General features: G+C 37.3%; 1 protein-coding gene across 8 annotated transcripts in view; it reads right to left on the bottom strand.

The window, feature by feature from the left end:
- The window catches only part of MARCHF10 (membrane associated ring-CH-type finger 10), a 214,170-nt gene extending 200,063 nt beyond the window's left edge, over positions 1-14,107 (bottom strand). For 6 of the 8 annotated variants that reach the window (XR_004233832.1, XM_031965919.1, XM_031965916.1 and 3 more), the window contains exons 1-3: positions 13,769-14,106; positions 8,889-9,080; positions 7,322-7,428 (exon numbers count right to left, since the gene is read on the bottom strand). Coding sequence is in view for 7 of the 8 variants with exons in the window: in XM_031965919.1 (XP_031821779.1) it covers positions 7,322-7,411 (90 nt within the window). In the remaining variant the exon portion in view is untranslated. Of the gene's footprint in view, positions 1-7,321; positions 7,429-8,888; positions 9,081-13,768 lie in introns of all 8 variants that reach the window. The other 2 variants (XM_031965918.1, XM_031965913.1) reach the window with 2 other exon arrangements.
- Between the last annotated feature and the right edge of the window lie 3,853 nt (positions 14,108-17,960).

Genomic DNA, 17,960 nt, shown 5'->3' with positions numbered 1-17,960 from the left:
CACAAGGGAATGAGAATTCAAGTAATGCCAATTTGCAGAAAATGAGACCTGTCTGTATAGGCATGAGTCTTTCAAGTAGTCTACAAGCCATTAGCCTCATTCATTTCCCAAATCTAGACTACATTTTTCAGCATATTTTTCATTCTTTCCTTTCCCCCGATACCACTAACAATGCTCACCTATAAACTGATATCAATGAGTACCAAAGTACATATTGACTTAGTTTAGAGAATCTTGTCAAGGTTTTCTCAGAATTATTCCCTTTTCATCCTTGGCAACAGATGTTGGCACATTAGTTGTAATTATCTTCTTAGTTGTCATGGGATCACAGTTTGTTCATGCTCAAATCATGAGCATCAAGGTGAAATCTCCAGGGTCCTCTGAAATTACTTCTTGCTGCCTTTTGTCATATGAGGAAATCAATTCTCCTAACTCTTTTGTTTGCTTCTAAAAGGCTACGAGCCATCCTTCCATTTGTTGCAATTTCCTTTTGTCTTTTGCTTTCATTTATCTTGAAAATACCAATAATGATGTGGTTTACTTTTCCCAATTGAATGTCATTTTGTGATGAGACAAAGATCTCACATTTAGAATACCTATAATTAGACTAATGTTTCTAGAGCCTAAAAATGTGAAATTCTTAGCACCCTTCTTTCCAACTCCTTTTTACCATCATCATGATGGAAACATGGAACTGAGGGACATTTAAAATTTTTATTTCCCAGTCTCCTGGGATCATTTCTTACTGTTTACTCTCATGAAACACCTCCATCCAACTAGTTGCTATGTGTCACTGATTTTATATAACAATTCTTAAATGAACCCCCTTTGTTTTCTGACACTTACACCATCCTTGCACAAATCCTTATTACCTCATCCTTGATCTCTCTGACTCCAGTCTCTCTTCACACTCTCAGCTGTCACATTGATATTCCCACAACACAAATCTGACCTATCTCCCTATTCAATGAACTCCAGTGGCTCCCTATCAAGGTTCAAATATAAAATCTTCTGATTTCTACTCCAAGATCTTCATAAAATGACTCTCTCCTATCTTTCTAATTTTGAGAGTGACATAATCAAAGAAATCATCCCACAGTGACCATGCTACTATTACCTCTCACAAGTATCATTACTCAGGTTCAAATTCCCATTCTAATCACCACACCTCTTCTTACAAATTCAGATGCCATAATACTTAGTGATGAGACAAAGTTTAAATGGAGTTTAAATTATTATTATTGTTATTATTAAAGTTAGTAATTTTAGATGGCTAAGATGTAGTAGTGAGATGGGAGAGTGAATAGAACACTAGCCTGAAGTCAGGAATAGCTGGGTTTAAATCTGGACCCAAGATACCCACTAGCTGTGTGACCCTGGGCAAGTCACTTCACACTGTTTGCTGCAGTTCCCTCATCTGTAAAATGAGCTGGAGAGGGAAATGGCAAACCACTCCAATATCTTTGCCAAGGAAACCCCAATAGGATAACAAAGAGTCAGTCATGACTAAAACAACTGAACAACAAAAAGAAATCAAAAGGATGAAAATTTTTTAAAAATTCTATCATTTTTCCTGCCTCATTGTCTTACTATAGGTATTAACATAAATTCCAATCTAACATTTCATATCTTCTGTCTATCAACTACTCTACAAGTATTTATGGTGATTCTATCATGTGCCCAATACTGAAGTAGGTTTGGAGGACCAGAGACAAAAGTGACCTGGTTCTAGGGGATTTACATTTTAAGGCTATCATGTACATACTTCCCTATTAATTAAACAAAGTAAGATACCAGTGTTTGGCATATAGCTGCTTAACAAATACTAGCTGATTGATTAATTGATACAAGATAATTTTGAGAAGCAGGAACCAGCAGCTGGGGAGATCAGGAAAGGCTTCATATAGAAATTGGTACTTCACCTGAAATCTAGAAATTCTAAAGAGCAGAGATAAAGAAGTGAATTTCAGACATAAAGAATTCTGTATAAAGATATCAAGGTGGCAGAAAGGATACTATTGGGCCTGAAGTCAGGAAGACCTGAATTCAAAGTATCTGCCTAGGTTCTGGGAGAGAATCAAATGAAATCATATATTTAAAAAATCATATTTTATTCCCTAGCATACTGTAAAAATGTTAGGTATTATCATTAGATGGAATGCCATATGGGAGAACAGCTAAGAAACAGTTTGTTTGAATTATAGTATGCAGGTCTAATATGTAATGGGATTCAAAAGGTAGATTAAGGAGGACTATAAATGACAAAAGATTCTCTAGTTAACAGTTTATATTTCATCCTGGAGACAAAAGGTATCCCTGGAATTTACTGAGTAGGGGATTGACATGATCAGAATTGTGTTTTAGAAAAATCACTCTGGCATCAGTATGGAAGATATGAGAAGGAAAAAAAAAAGGGTTGAGGTAAGAGAATGATTAGGAGATTATTATAGTAATACACAGTTGAAGTGATGAGATCCCAACCTAAGGTGGCAGTTGTATAACCAGAAAGAAAGAGGTGTATGGGGTAAAATCAGGAAACTTTGGCAACTGATTAGGTATGGAGGATAAAGAGAATAAGGAGTTACATATGAAAACGAGATTTTTAACATAATGAAGTCGAACAATGGTGATTCCCTTACTGAAGTTTAGAATAAGAAATAGTCCTAGGAAGAAAAATAATTTATTCTCTATGTTGAAATCTATGGGACATCTAGTTAAAATGTCCAAAAGGATGTTTGAGATTTTGGAATAGAGAAAAAAAGGGAAACAAGAGACAAAAAGAGAGAGAGGAGACAGAAACAGAAAGACACACACAGAGAAAGAGAGAGAGATGAAAGGGGGTATTGAATGATTCTAGGAAACTGGCATAGATGATAATTAAATCAATAAAAGAACTGATAATGTCAAGAAGAGAGAACATGGGGAGAGGACAGTTCACAGAACAATATGTTGAACTACTCATAAAGTTATAAAAATCCAGCCAAGAACATGAGGAACTGTTGGTAGAAGATCAGTATCATGAAAACCCTGAGAAATTATTTAGAAGTAAAGGGTAATCATATGTGTCAGATATCATAGAGGGGTCAATTAAGATGTGGACTGGGAAAAGGTGATCGGATATGACAATAAAGAAGTCACTGATGACTTTGGAAAAAGCAATTAATTTAATATATATTAAAAACCCAACTGAAACCCAACTGAAAAAGGTTGAAAAGTGAGCAAGAAGAGAACTAGAAATACCAAGCATGCATTGCTTTTTTTTCTTAGCTAAGAAAGGGAGAGGAATATAGAATAGCTTGAAGGCATGGTAGGGCCTATTGAAGGCTTATTAATTGTAGAGAAGAATTGAACATGTTCGTTAGCAGCAAGTAGGTATAGAGAGATTGAAGATTGGTGGCAGGGATGGTGTGGGAACAATTATCTGGAAAAGACAAAAGAAAATGGAGTCAAAGGTAAAGAGTTTTCTTTATACAATATCAGATTAATGAAAACAGTGGATAATTGTGAAATAGGGGAGCAGGACAGAAAACAGAGTTCATGGCCAATGATCTTTTATTTTCCTCAGTGCTAAAAATCCATATATATTTTGGGAATGGTGAAGCTTTTGGGAAGGAATAAGACTCCTGTTCATAACCTAACCTACCCACACCCACATTCTTGACCCTTCTTATATTTTATATTCTCCTGCTCCCTATACTCTGGGATCCAATGTCACTGGCTTTTCTACTGCTCCTCAAATGAGAAACTCGTCTCAACATCGGGCATTTTCACTGATCCTCTGTGCCTTAAATGCTCTACCTCCTCACCTGGCTCATCTGGCCTCCAAGACTCACTTTAAATTCTATCTTTTTACAGGAAGGCTTTCTTGAACAATAATAATTCTAAGGATTTCCATTTACTAATTATCCTTGATTTGTTCTGAATATACATCATTGTTTGCATGTTGTCTCTCCTCCAACCTTTAGATGGCAAACTCCTTAAAAGCAGGTATTTTGCCTTTTTTTGTATTCCAGCACTTAGCATAATAGTGTTTGTTGCATACTAGGCACTTAATAATGATTATTATTATTATTATTATTATTATTATTATTATTATTACTGTTTGCCCTTGCTATACTTAGATGTAACAGTCTGGGTTTTAAATTATTAATGACATTATTTAAGTGAGTTATCCTGTGGGAGATAAGACTCTTCCAAAGCATCGTAGAACTTCCTATATGGGTTTATGTCTTTGTGGTCTTTGACCTGTTGGAATTGGACTGTTACAGATGAAATGACAGATGAAAGGGAGTGGATGATACTTCTAGATGTCTAACCACACTGAACATAATGGAGAGAGCAAGAAAGAGAGAAAGATTTTATTAAGTGCCCACCTATTTACCTAGCATTAGTGCCAGGTATAATTCTAAGTACTGAGGATATAAATACAAATAAGCAAGAGAGCCCCTGCCAAGGAGCTCATGTTTCAATGGTTAAAGACACTATTGGAATGGAGCACTTAAAAGAAGAGAGGGCTGGAAAAGAGGCAGTTTGGAGGTAACATGGTATAGAAATGGCTGAGGAATGGTACATAAGCCTGGGTCTAGATGAGACATAGCAAAAGGTCAACCCTCAGAGACTAAGGCCTGGGGGCAGAGTCCAGAGTTCCAGTGAGGAGAAGATGAGGGTGATGACTAGAGTAGAGGCAAAATCATGTAGAGATGTCTGGGAAATGGCACCGAAATGTCTCCAGACAAGATAATTTGAAAGCTCACCTATCAAAGCCCTGTATCCCAGAAAATTAATGGCTAAATTACACTTCAAGCTATAATACATGTTGGAAGAAAAAACATACCAAAAAAAGTAAGATTGTAAGAGCAAACTAGAGTACTATAACTATAACTAAATTCTAAGATGGCACATAATTATATGCTATTTGCCAGGTTCTGAAATAGCATGCAACATGCCAAATAAATGTTTATTTCCTCTTGTTTTTCCTGAAGAGTCCCACCCAGTTACCAAAAGGGAAAGTCTCAATATAATGAGATTGGTTTTGCTTTTCCCTCTGGCTATTAACATGTAGACCTGGAAAAACATTGCTACCACTTTAACTTATTTTAAGAAATAGCAGGAATAAGTTATGCAGAGATTCAGAGGGACTATTTTTGTCTAGATTCTAACAAGTCAAGTTTGCATATGCTAGGGATAACTAAATTATGCATTTGATAAGGCCTGGTTATTTTTTTTTTTAAATTTAATGTGTGCGGATACACTGCTATTAGGATTCTTTAAACTGTCTGTAAGTGCTGTCCTCCTTCCTCTGTAAATGAAAATGAATTAACACTGCAGGGACTGTTTTAATTTTGTCTTTGTAACCCCAGCACCTAGCACAATATGTGACACATAGAAGGCATTTAATTATATGTGTGTTCATTGTTTGCTAAATAATATATACAAGCCTATACACATCATTACATAATTATATTTGGAAAGATCATGTCCTTTCTCACTAATATTTGTATAGCACATGTTTCAGGTCCCCAGAACTTAGGATGTCTGCTGTGTCTCTTTGGGGTTCTAGTGTTAGCATTATGGGGTTAAGGGTTTATTAGTACCATTAATAACAAATATTAAGTTTTTAATAAATGCTTGCCTTCCTATAACTCACATAAGCATTCAAACAAAAATTCTCACAAAAACTTTTAAGGAAATTTATCAGAAAATGACAACTATATAATTGTGATCTAAAATAAAAAAGACACAAAAATTCCTGAAAACCAGGTTATCCAATAACAAAAACCCTAGGTCAAAAAGTTCCTGTAAATGAGATTCCAACAAATAAGAGGATCCTAATGTTTAAATCAAACTAGGTCCCTCCCCATATGTAGGACATATTCAAATCAATTCTCCTAAGTCCCACAAATCTGATTCTAGGGCTTTTTGTTGTTTGTCCTTCATTCTTGACTGGGACCAATGACATGTGTGTATTTGTGTATGGGGAGGGGTGATGGCTTGACTTGTAAGTAAATTGGATTAAAATGAGGAAGAGCTGTGCAAAGTCATCAGCCTTTCTTTCCTCCAGAATCCCCAAGAGTCCAATGGTAAGAACCAGAACAACTGTCAATGGCCTCCGAATGCAGTGGGAAACTTTGGCCTTTTTAAACTGAGGTCTTTTCCAGGTATCAGCAATGATTAATTCAATAACTGAAGGCTAGATCAGAATTGATGCACAAAATAATCATCCTGAGAAGGGAAAACCCTCAGAGTTGCCAGCCAGAACAGAAACAGTTGCCAACTCAGGTAGCTACTGAATATCCTTTGGACTCTAGATTAGTCTTAAGGCAGGGCAGAAAGGGAAGAGATGGGATGGAGCACTTAATACATTGCTTATGAGTCTGAAGTAGTTTATTTCCCTGTGTGATTGATTGATTATCTGTTAATATCAGTTGGTCAGACAATAGCTTTTGGAAAAACGTATTTATTGCAGTACTCCATATACTTACATATAGTTTATGAAGGGACCAGTATCATTAGTATTGGTAACTCCTAGGTGAGAAAACTTCTACTACTAATGCTGGTTAGTTGCAGCTCTGCAAGTTACAGTCTTAAGAGAATTGCACATAGCACAGAAATGTAAAATTACTTGCCATGAGTCAGAGGCAAACCTTAAACGCAGGTCTTCCTGGCCTCAAGGTTCTCTGTCTCTCTTCACTATACCAGAGGTATCAGAGACACAGCCAGCAACGTTCCTGAGCCAGGGCTGAACCAGATTATATGTAATTGGGAAATATATTTAATAATAAATACAAAAATAAATTTTAAAAAAGAAAATTTTACTTAGGTAGTATAATAAAAACAGACATTTCCACAAAAGTATGTGTGAATTACACATTCACCCCTCAAGTTTATTTAGAGAGCACTTGTGGCAAAGAGAATAGCTTCTGGTGCAGAAGTCTTCTTCCTCTCATCTTTATGAAGGGCTCCATTAAGCTCTCCATGGGCTTCATAGCTCTTTTTTTGAGCTCCTTGCAGAGCTAGGAGAATCTATCTTTTCTCATCTTGTCTTCTTGGCTCCTGATGCTGACACCATCATCAGAAGAGAAATGAGGTTGGGACACTGAGGAATTCAAATTCAGGTTCTCTAACTTTAAATCCTGCACCCCTTTTTCTGTAATGCATCCTTGGTCACCTCCATGTTAACTCCATCATACCTTCTCACAATCTAACACAGCTAGTTACACCACAATATGCTAGAACATTACTTTATAACATTCAATCACACATTAACATTACATTATTATTGCAATAGGGGCATATGCAGTGACTCATATTATTCATGTACCTGGTACTCGGAGTCCACCTTGTGCTGCATATCCCGCAGATACTGAGCATCACTGACAAATTTCTGCCTGTCCCTTGCTTCGTGCATCATGAAAATTTAACCCCAACCTGCACACAAAAAGTAAATAAATAAATGCTTTGAAATATGATATTTGATTATTTTGGTGTCCTTAATTCTTACTATAATTGCTTTTTAAAAAAATTAATGATCTAATTACTGTTTGGAAGTTTAGAAGGCAGCATGGTGTAGAGGAAAGGATTTGGGATCAGAGGTTTTGAATCCTGCCTCACTACCTGAGGAACTGATCTTGGGCAAATGTCTTCATCTCTGTACCCAGATTTCCTTCTCTGCAAAATGAAGGGGCTGGGCTCAAATGGCCTCTGAAGCCCCTTTCAGCTCTAAATCTAGGATCAAAAAGAAGGGATCCCTTATGACTGTGTTGGCATATATATGCCTTTACCTTTCCAATCATGAACAGTGCAGTTATAATAATCAGTTAGCTCCAATGAACATGTCTAATTATTAAAAAAAAAACTGATCTATTAATACACAATGGGGGAAGGGAAACCTAAAAAGGATAAACATACACTAACCAAAATTACAAAAATTCTAACTACTTAAAGATCATTCTGTTGCCATGGAATCTAGATAAATAATTAACATGTCCAATTATCAAAGAGCTTTTCACACATAAAAATGTAGAATTAGGATTGCAAAAAAAAGCCTGCCAGATAATGTCTTCATGTAAACTAATTTTCATTAATCTGTTAATTGTATATTTTTCATTTAATCTAAGCTAATTATATTGTCATTTTTATTCTGCCATCCCCAAGTGAAACTTTTATACTGAGCTAGCCACAAAGAAAACTCTTTAATATTTCTTATCTCCTTCCTCCAATGAACTGTACATAGTAAGAGTTTAATAAATACTTTTCCATTCTATACCACAGTTGCCTGAGGCAATGACTCAAGAAAGCTTAAATGGCGGATATTTGAGGTGTATCATCACTCAAACATCCTTTCTCTCTTTCCCAAACTACTACCACTATCTTGCATTACAGAGGAATGGAAGTGCCCTTTTCCTTTGTCCCCAGTCTTTCCCTCTGATACCCCTTTTACAATTTCTTTTCCCTTCCAGATTGTCCTGGATGTTCAGTTTCACTAGATTATACATGTATAAAAAAATTGAATCAGGGTGGGAGAGAGACATGTTCACCTAGTAAATATCTTCCCCACATTGCAACTTATTAGGTCACAGAATTAGAAAATTTGAGAATTGGAAGGGACCTGACAAGTCCTACACAAAAGACATTATCCTTAAAATACATAGGAAGTTATTAACTAGCCATTACCTAGAACTTTCCATAAAGGGGGAAACCACCAACTAATATAGCCCACTGCATTTTTGGGGTCACTCTAATTACTGGGAAGTTTTACCAGACTTCAAGCCTAAATTTGTCTCTTTACAGCTTCAACCCACTAAGTCCTGCCTCTGCCCTCAGGGGCTAAAGAGAATAAAGAGAAGTTCTTCCATACGTAAGCTTTTCAATTATTCAAAGATAGTTACCTCTTTCTCCCAGATTTTTTCAAGGTTAAACTTCTCACTTCCTTCAACCCATTCTCAAGCAATACAGACTCAAAGCCTTTCACTACCTTGACTGACTTCCTCTAGAATCTTCCAGGTTACTGATATCTTCAAGCAGTGGTGCCCAGGATTAAATGATTTGGGTTTTATTTTTTCATTCCAGATGTGGTTTGACTAAAGAAAAATACAAACATTTTGACTCTCTTCCCGCATTAGCTTTTTTTTGACTGTCACATCATATATTCCACTAAAAATTTTTAGACAAACTTCAGGCCTTCCCTATGCTGCCCCTGTGAAGCTTTTTAAACTCAAGAGTAAAACTTTGGGTTAACCTTATTGAAATTCATCTTATTAGATGTACTTTATATTGTACACAGTTTGTCAAGATCTTTTTGGATCCTGACTCTGTGTAAGTTCTCCTTTACAGTTTTATGTCATTTCCAGATTCCATGAGCATTCTATGCTTGCTATAAATCATTGATAAAAATGCTAAATAGCACAGGAAAAGGCTAAGGATGGATGCTTGGGGCAGGACACTAGAGACCTTCTGCCACATTGACATTGAACCATTAATGATTTTCTTTGAATTAGCTTTATCTGGACTATAATAAAAAAGGGAAAAGTTTCCCTATAATCAGTTCAATGAATAAAATTCCTTCTTTCCAGGCCTGGATGACTGCAGAGAACATGGAAAAAGGTCATATGTTAAACCATCTCTACTGATTCTCTCTCCTATGCTTGAAAAGCATATCTTGAGATTTAGAATTTCAGGTTTTCTGACTTGGTAAAATCATCTTCCAGAGGATCTCTTTCTCAGTCTCCCTTTCCTTCCCCTCCCCCCTTTCTCCTTTTAAAACTATCTAGTTTCGACTTTGTATGTATATATACCAACATGTAAATATGCTGCCTTTCTCACTGAATATAAGCTCCTCAAGGACAGAGCTCCTAGGAGGTAGAAACTGTTTTCACTTTTTTTTTTTTTTTTTTTTTTTTTTTTGTATCCTAAGGGACTATAACTGCCTTTGGCAAGTATTAAATGCTTTAAAAAGCTTGCTGATACAGAAAGTAGTCCTCTGGATCTTCTATTCAGTGGCTTAACTCTAAATCTGAATCCACCAAACAAAAATTTCACCTCCTTTTGTTAACTACAAAATAAATACCTCTCCAATCCCTCTTTTCAATTCAGCAGCTTTTTGGACAGAACTATGCCTCTACGTGAGAAAAAGGAGGCAGATAAAAATACCCAAGCTATTATGGGAAATCCTAGGGGTATGAAGCAGCTATTTGCAATGCATAGCTACAGTCTCCCAGCGCCCTAAAAAAAAAAAAAAAATGAAGTGGCACCTGGATTAAGTCACCTATGTCTAAGGTGTTAAGAGTTTAAACTTAATTTAAAATGTGTTTCATTCTGGTTCTCTTTTTGCAGTTAAACATAACTTCCTTTCTTATTGGACGGCAAAAAAGCGATCAACAATTCTGTACTTTCCTGAAATTGTCCAAGTATGACTTCATATGGAGCTTACATCTTAGGGAATAGTTTATAAAGAAAATAATCATGACTTCATGAAAGTATGAGCAACCAAAAAAAAATGGTAAAACTTCAAACTTTAGCTATAGAATTTGCTATTCATTAACTTGTTCTCTGATATTGCAAATTATAATGCAGTTATAATTGAAATTGATAAATATATGTATGATCTACTATTATATATGTATAGGTAAAGTATACATATATTTGTGTATTGCAATATACAAAATTATGTTATATTATATATAATTACTCTGAAAATATTCATATTTAAAAGCTAGTTATAAGGTACTCCCATTTACCATGATTGATTACACAAGATGTTAAAATCTCAACTGAAGTTAAATTTGCAGAAAATTCAGCAACTGCTGTCATTTCAGTGTGTAAAGTTCAAAGAACAGTGACAATGCTATGCTATGTAAGTGAGGCAGGAGGACAGTATAAATATCCTTTCCCAGCTCCCTCCCCACCACAATGGAAGACTTCTTGGTTGGAGAAAAAGGAAATAAAATGGGAAAATGATTTCTTTCAGAAGCAGTTTTCCCAAGAGTTTATTTTTTCCCTCTAAAAACATGAGAAAGTATAAAGAATGATAATAATTCAAGACCCAATTTTAGAATTAAAATGCTTTCCCTTCTCCTCCCAGACTATCTGAATACTACCCATTGTTTAGGGATCAGTTCAAACATTACCTCCTCCAAAAAGGCATCCTTGACTACCCTAACCAATAATGATCACTCCCTCCTTTGAACTTATACACCAATTATTCTGTGTATTACAGTATTATGTGTCTTTTATACCCAAATAAATTACACATTTCTTGAAGTCAGAGAATGGCTATATTATCATATACAGCACCTAGAATAGTCCCTCTTGCATAGCCCAAATTCAATGTACTAATTAAATTTAACGATAAATTATTCCAATTGAGAAACAGCACAGAGCACTGGCTTTGGAATCTGGAGACCTAAGTTCAAAACCAAGCCTAGGATCAACTATATAACTTTGGGTAAATCACTTAATCTACATTGGCCTATTTCCTCACCTGTAAAATGGGAATAAAACTTGTACTACTCTGTGTTATAGGCTTGCTTTCTTCCTAATAGGGAAAAGTGCTTGACTACTGATTCAAAGTTAATCCAAAAATTATAATGCAAATAAAATGGTTGTGAACAGAACAAACAATGGCCAAGATTTTCTCATGAGGCAAAGTGGTGAAAGAGAAGCTTACCTTCTCTTTATTATTAAAAGTCTATAGGGAAAAAACTACCCAAGACAGATTCTAGGATATGGAGCAGCAGGGAGCAAATGGACAGTGAGAAGCTATCTTGAGAAAACCTTCAGTTTCTACCTTGATGAAAACATAAATCCCTAAAATGATAAAGTCTCATGGAGTAGATTGGGACTAGAGGAAATACATCAGGGAAAAATACCAGGAGTGAAAGGTATAGGATAACTGAGACTGTGAACTGAGCTAGGTAGAGGAGGAAGTGTAAGTGTTGTTAATGCCCTCGAAGTAATTTATCGCTCCATCTTATTTAAGAGTTATGATTGTGAAGAACTCATTTTAGTTGTAATATTCCTGTTTATAAACTAGTGCTAGTCTGAGTTCCCATATTCCTCTCCCTTCTGACTTACTTTTCTGTTGGAAGCTTGTTACCGTCTACAAAACCAATCATATCCCCAGCATGGATGGAAACAAAACTGAGTGGTACCAGCTTTGTTAATTTGAATAGTGAGTCGTCACAGTTATTCTGCTGTTGAAAGCAGAATCTAATTAATAATTCTAATTCTCATAAGAATTATAACCAAACAGAGTAGGAGAAAAGCTGAACTCATAGTTTTTATTCAGGGTTGCTAGCTGTTATCTGTCTAGTCCTATGCTTCTTCTGAGTAGAAAGTTGGTCTTTTGAGATGCTCACCTGAAACAGCAATCTATAAGTAACTTTAGGTGTGTGTGTTTAGTCTTTGAATTAAGTCTCCCAGGTATTCTGACAGCTTATTTTCACTCCATTTTAAGCTTTTATTTTTTTATTCTTTGTATCCTTCTTAACACGATGCATTCATGTTTCTTTTTCCCTTTGCCAAACCTACGCATTTTTGGTATATAGCAGAAATATAGACAGAAAATGGTATTCTGACAGTTACTACTCTTAAAAATCCCTATAACTGAAAATTAATCAAGAAGAAAAGTTAAGGACTCCTAGGGAGATGTGTTAATAGTCACTAAGGAGAGCTAGAATCTAAAATCTGATTGAGTACTACTCCTCTAATCCTGAAAGAAACAGGAAAATTATCTGCTACTTGATCTATGTATCAGTTTCCTAATGTGGTAGCTATCTTAAGGAGGCTTTTAAATGAAGAGCAGCGAATTAACTTTTTTCAGTGCGGAAAGAACTCACATTATTCAAATCATCTGTGGTTATCTCTGACTTCATAATCATTTACCAAATAAAGGGCTTCACACTGTTGCCTACAAAAGTCTTTTTTCCTCCTATCAATTTCATTCCATAATTTTTGCTATAAAACATTTAGAAGCGTGATAGTTTTTTTTTTTAATCAAACTGTGTGTATGCATACAGTTATATCTATGGATACACATACATGTACATGTATATATTTAAATTTAATCAGACTTGTCATTTCATTGCAGCAGGGAGCTCTGGATGTGGAATATACAGAAGATATCTTTCTGTACCTCCTTTGCAATCTGAGAGCACTGCCTGAGGCATGGGACAGGGTCATAGAGTTGCTCTGTGTTGAGGCACAATTCATTTCTCTGTTTAAATACACATACCCAAACTCAAACCCAAACACACACACACACACACACACACACACACTCACTCACTCACTCACTCACTATATACTTTTAAAAACTAGTCTTGTAGATTCATCAGTATATTGAGCTCCCACAGACAAACTTCCTCTCCCCAACGCACATTTTCTGCAATTTTTTAATCTTACAGAGTTAATTACCTGGGTCACCAAGAGGATTTGCCCAGGATCACATAACCACTAGGTGTCAGAGACTGCATTTGAACTCAGGTCTAACAGAGTCAGTTCCATATTCATTATATCAAAGTTTCCTCTTTGAGTATATATGTATGTATATACACATATATTTGGTAAGATTAAAAACTATTCCAGATAACAATAGATGTATTATGAAGTTAGGAATTCACAGCTTAAAAAATTTTTCCTTATAGTGTTTATGTAGTATCATTAGAATTACACATTCCACATAAAAGTTTGAATAATTTACTCAGTATGAATGATAAACCAAAATGGCTGCTTGAAAATGTATTCTTAGAAGATAAATGTTTAAACTCACTGATCTCAGCTCTTGTCGTCTTATTCAGCCAAAAGGCCATCTGAAGTCATCCTGAGCAAAGATGGAAGGATAGGGAAATAAAGTTGATAAGATGCAGAAGAGGTCTATATTTTCAGAGGAGCAGTTCTGTATTCTTTCTACTCCTCACTTTTCAACTGTTTTTCAATTGAAAAAATCTCCTCACTGCAGTAGGCACAATCGTTTTTAATCTCTGATGACACTACTGAGTTAGAAGTGAGCAACTTCATGCTAAATAGGAAGGGAAAGGGAAGGGGAGGGGAGAAAGGAGAGGGAGTTCTTCCTTAACTGAAAGAGGGAGCATATGACTGTTCCCATCCTCAATATTCTATACACCTATGAAATTTCAATAAAGATGATTCTAAGAACTTTATGACATATGTAAGCCTCTCTAGTGCTAAATTCTCTATTCTCTGAACAAGAATACAGAATCTGGCAAACAAAATGTCTTTCAATTCTCTGTGTTCCTTTTAATCATATTCTGCCCTTGTCTATGGGCACATTTCTCAGAAGAAATTATTAGGGCATTAAAAATATAAAGATTTTGTCTTCTACTTTTCTACTACGTTCTCAAATATAAAATAGGACTTCTACATGGAGTATAAGTGTAAGTCCCTTAAAAACCAGGTTTTCCTTTGAAACAAAATCAAACAATTTCAAAATGTCACTAATCAGACTTTTAATTCCCCTTTTTTCCATAATTAATCTACTGTTGCATAAAGATAACAGGAAAATTTGATACTATTATCTTTTTTTTAAAATATATATGATACATATACAAACAGAGGAAATATTCTAGTGACTTGGGGCACAAAGTTCACAGTTCTCTCTCTATAGTTTTATCTGGTGAATGCTGAGTGCTTAGGATCTTCAAACTGAAGAAATGAAAAAGTGGGAAAGGGAGGCAAAGTATACTAAAAAGTGGGTCATTGGACTTTTCCAGGAAAATTGGATTTTTAAAAAATGTGCCAATTAGAAGTGCCTCCTACAAAGTTTACATACATCTCAAACAAGTGTAGTAATTTGCCTTTTATTTGTATAACTGCTAGAGAAAGAGGCTTTTACACAAGCCCAGAAGGTGGGAATGACTATGTATCATTGTGAAATTAAAAGTATCACATATAGCCAGTAAAATGGAGGTTGTTAAACCTGTTAAGGACCAGGATGAGTCCGATAAGAACTAGTATAGCATAATATAGGAGAGGGTAACATACTTGTCAAATTATTATTTGCTAATATTATTATTAATTTATTATATTATTATTAAATATTATCCCCTCATTGGGGTCAGAAAAAAGGTAAAAGTCTTACAGAAGGGGAAAGACTGCCAGTGTGGAACATGTGTATTAGTTCATAGATTTAGAGCTGATAAGGCCAGTTCAGGTTTATTTGACAGTTGAGGAATATGAGTATCAGTCAAGTTCAATGGCTTCATTAAAGCCATTAAACTTTAAATGGATAAGACATAAATGCATAAAACATTAAATGGATTCATTTATAGAGATGTTTTCAACCAGGTTCTCACTCGAATTCTCTTTACACTACACCATGCCCTTTCAATCAACGCACATTTATCAAGTTTATCAAGAACCACTCTTGAGGAACCCTAAGAGAAGTTGAGGGGTGGGAGGAGAGAAGCACGGGTCATGCATTGGAGCCAATGTTCCACACTAGCAGCTTCTGGGAGACGTTTCCACTTCCCTGACCCCACGAGAGTCCAGGTTCCGCAGCAGCCGCAGCGTAATACACCACCCTCTCATATATTTAAATCTTGACTGTTGTTTCATCATCTTCATCCTCAGTTTCCATCTAACTTGGCACCGGCTCGGCGACTTTGGGAAAGCCCCTCCCCTGAGCCTCAATGTCCCCTTATGGAAAATGGAGAGGCTGACAGGCACGAGTCAATCTTAGGACACATTCCCCCCACCCCCTACCCCCTTCTAGTGCTCCTTCCCAAGATTCCACGCGAAGCCTCAGATTCTCCTCAGCGGGAGTGACCGACCCCTCCAAAGCCCAAAAGGAGTCGAGCTGATTGGCTAAGAGGAGTCAGGGACCCTCCCGCGCATCCCCCCACCCCCTTCACGCCGGTCCTTTGCCCAGGCGGAGGAGAAAACGGCCCAACGCAATCTAAAACAGTCACAGCCCCGCCTGGCAAACAAATAAACCGTGAACCAACCAATTAACGGGGCCCCGGGGTCACCATGGGGCTGGGGGAGGCAGTTCAAGTCGGAAAGCCGGGAGACCGATTCTGGCCTCCCAGCCGAGGCGGATGGTTACCTGGGCGATGCTGCGCTTTCTCCACTCGGGGAGCTAAGGGGCGGGGGCGGGGCGGGGTGGGCTCGGGCGTGTCGGGGGTGGGGGTCCACAGCACATCAATCGCAGGGGGGAGGGGACAGTCCCTCTCCTACTCCTCTTCTTTCTCCTCCTCCTTCTCCTCCTTTTCCTTTTCCTCCTCCTCCTCCTCCTCCTCCTCCTCCTCCTCCTTCTCCTTCTCCTTTTCCTCCTCCTCCCCCCTGAGGGCTCTTTGCAAACGGCGGCGACTACTGGGCCTTCTCAGAGGCCGAGGCGGAGGCGGCAGCCAGAGCTGCCGAGCGTCCTCCCGTTTCCTTAGCAACCACCCCTCCTTCCGCGAACTGGGGCAGGCCTGCCAGCACTGTAGGTCTCGAGTCTAGGAGTGATCCCAGTGCGGCTGCGCGATGCTCGGGAGAAAGGGGGAGGGGGATAATGAGGGGGAGAGAAGGAAAGGAAAGGAAAGAGAAGGGAAGGGGAGCATCTAGCCCAGATCCAGCCTAGATCCCTGCCTTAGCTTAGATCCCAGCTGCGCCAGGGTTGTGGCCTCTGGGTTGAAGCTGGGGAAGGAGCTTTGGCTGTTGCCATGGGAACCAATTGAGGAAGGGGATGGAAGCCACGCGGAGATGTAATGAACTTGGTGGGGGCTGTTAGAAGATGAAGATTATGGGTTGTCTTACCACTTACTACCTACAATGCTTCGTTGGAAACTGTATTAGTATTACTGTTATCGTTGCTACCCATCTCTGTAGAGTAAAGCTGTCATGGTCCGAGGTCAAAATGAGCCTGTGTTTTAAGTAGAAGTATCCAAGACAGAAATATCTGTGCTTTCCCAAGTGAACCTGAGACTAAACCTCAAGTCCTTGGCTACCTTTTCTATTTAGAGGTGGTTTTTATTATTATTATTATTATTATTCCTCTCTCTTGAGTCCATTTCACTGAACAGTGATTTCTGAGAAATGAACTTTTCAAGCCCCAATAGGTAAACATTCATTTGGGATGTTTCCTGAGTTGGTGTTGGCTGTCTAGAGCAATGTTCTCCCTGCATCTATACCACTTCTCAGATGAGAAGACAACAACCAAGAGAATCCTCTTGAACTTGAAGAGACAAAAGAGTCATATCTGACTGGCCAGAAAATATAAATTTTGTAAGTTGTCTGGATAGTATGAATCTGAAGTATATGTGAAATATGTATTCTACAGTCCTACAAAGTGGTCTTTACCTCATTTTTTTAAAGTATTAACACAAGTTTATGAATCTTACATTTCCTAATTTTATAACGAGGGAAATAAATATCTATCCTATACCTGATATCTACTTTATGTATTGGATAACTTTCTAGATGGGATGCTTTTAAGGAAGATTCTAGATATGAACCATATATAAGCTTTCTTTTTAGAGATTTTATCCAGAGTCCTACTTACTCCAAGGTCAGGATATAACAAGCCAGAAAGTTTGAGAAAACATCTGATACCCTTTCTTTGGTGTCCCACCTCCTTTAGGATTAAACTTCTAATCTATATGAGTCCAAAGCCAGAGTTCCCAATGGGCTTCTGACCATACAACATAAATCAGATAACAAAGCAATTTGGAGGATCCTGACAAAACTTTCCTAAAGGCTTCTTCCCCTTTTGCTTACCCCACCAGAATACATCTTTCTTCTTGTGCTAATGACACCAACATCATCTTCTTTATTACTCTATTTTCAGGAGCATAGAAAATTTAAGGTGTATCGTAGGGTATGCTTACTCTTCCTCTAAAATCCTGTGATTCTTAGTCCCATCCCATTTTCTCCCCATCATTGCCCAATCTTTGACCAGTGTAGAAACTTGGAGTATCCATGGGGTTCTCTTCCTATCCCCGTGGTTCTACTACTTGCCTCAA

The sequence above is a fragment of the Sarcophilus harrisii genome, chromosome 4, assembly GCF_902635505.1.
Source record: "Sarcophilus harrisii chromosome 4, mSarHar1.11, whole genome shotgun sequence".
Taxonomy (NCBI): domain Eukaryota; kingdom Metazoa; phylum Chordata; class Mammalia; order Dasyuromorphia; family Dasyuridae; genus Sarcophilus; species Sarcophilus harrisii.
The sequence above is the reverse complement of the archived record's forward strand: the minus strand, read 5'-3'. Positions and strand labels throughout refer to the sequence as shown.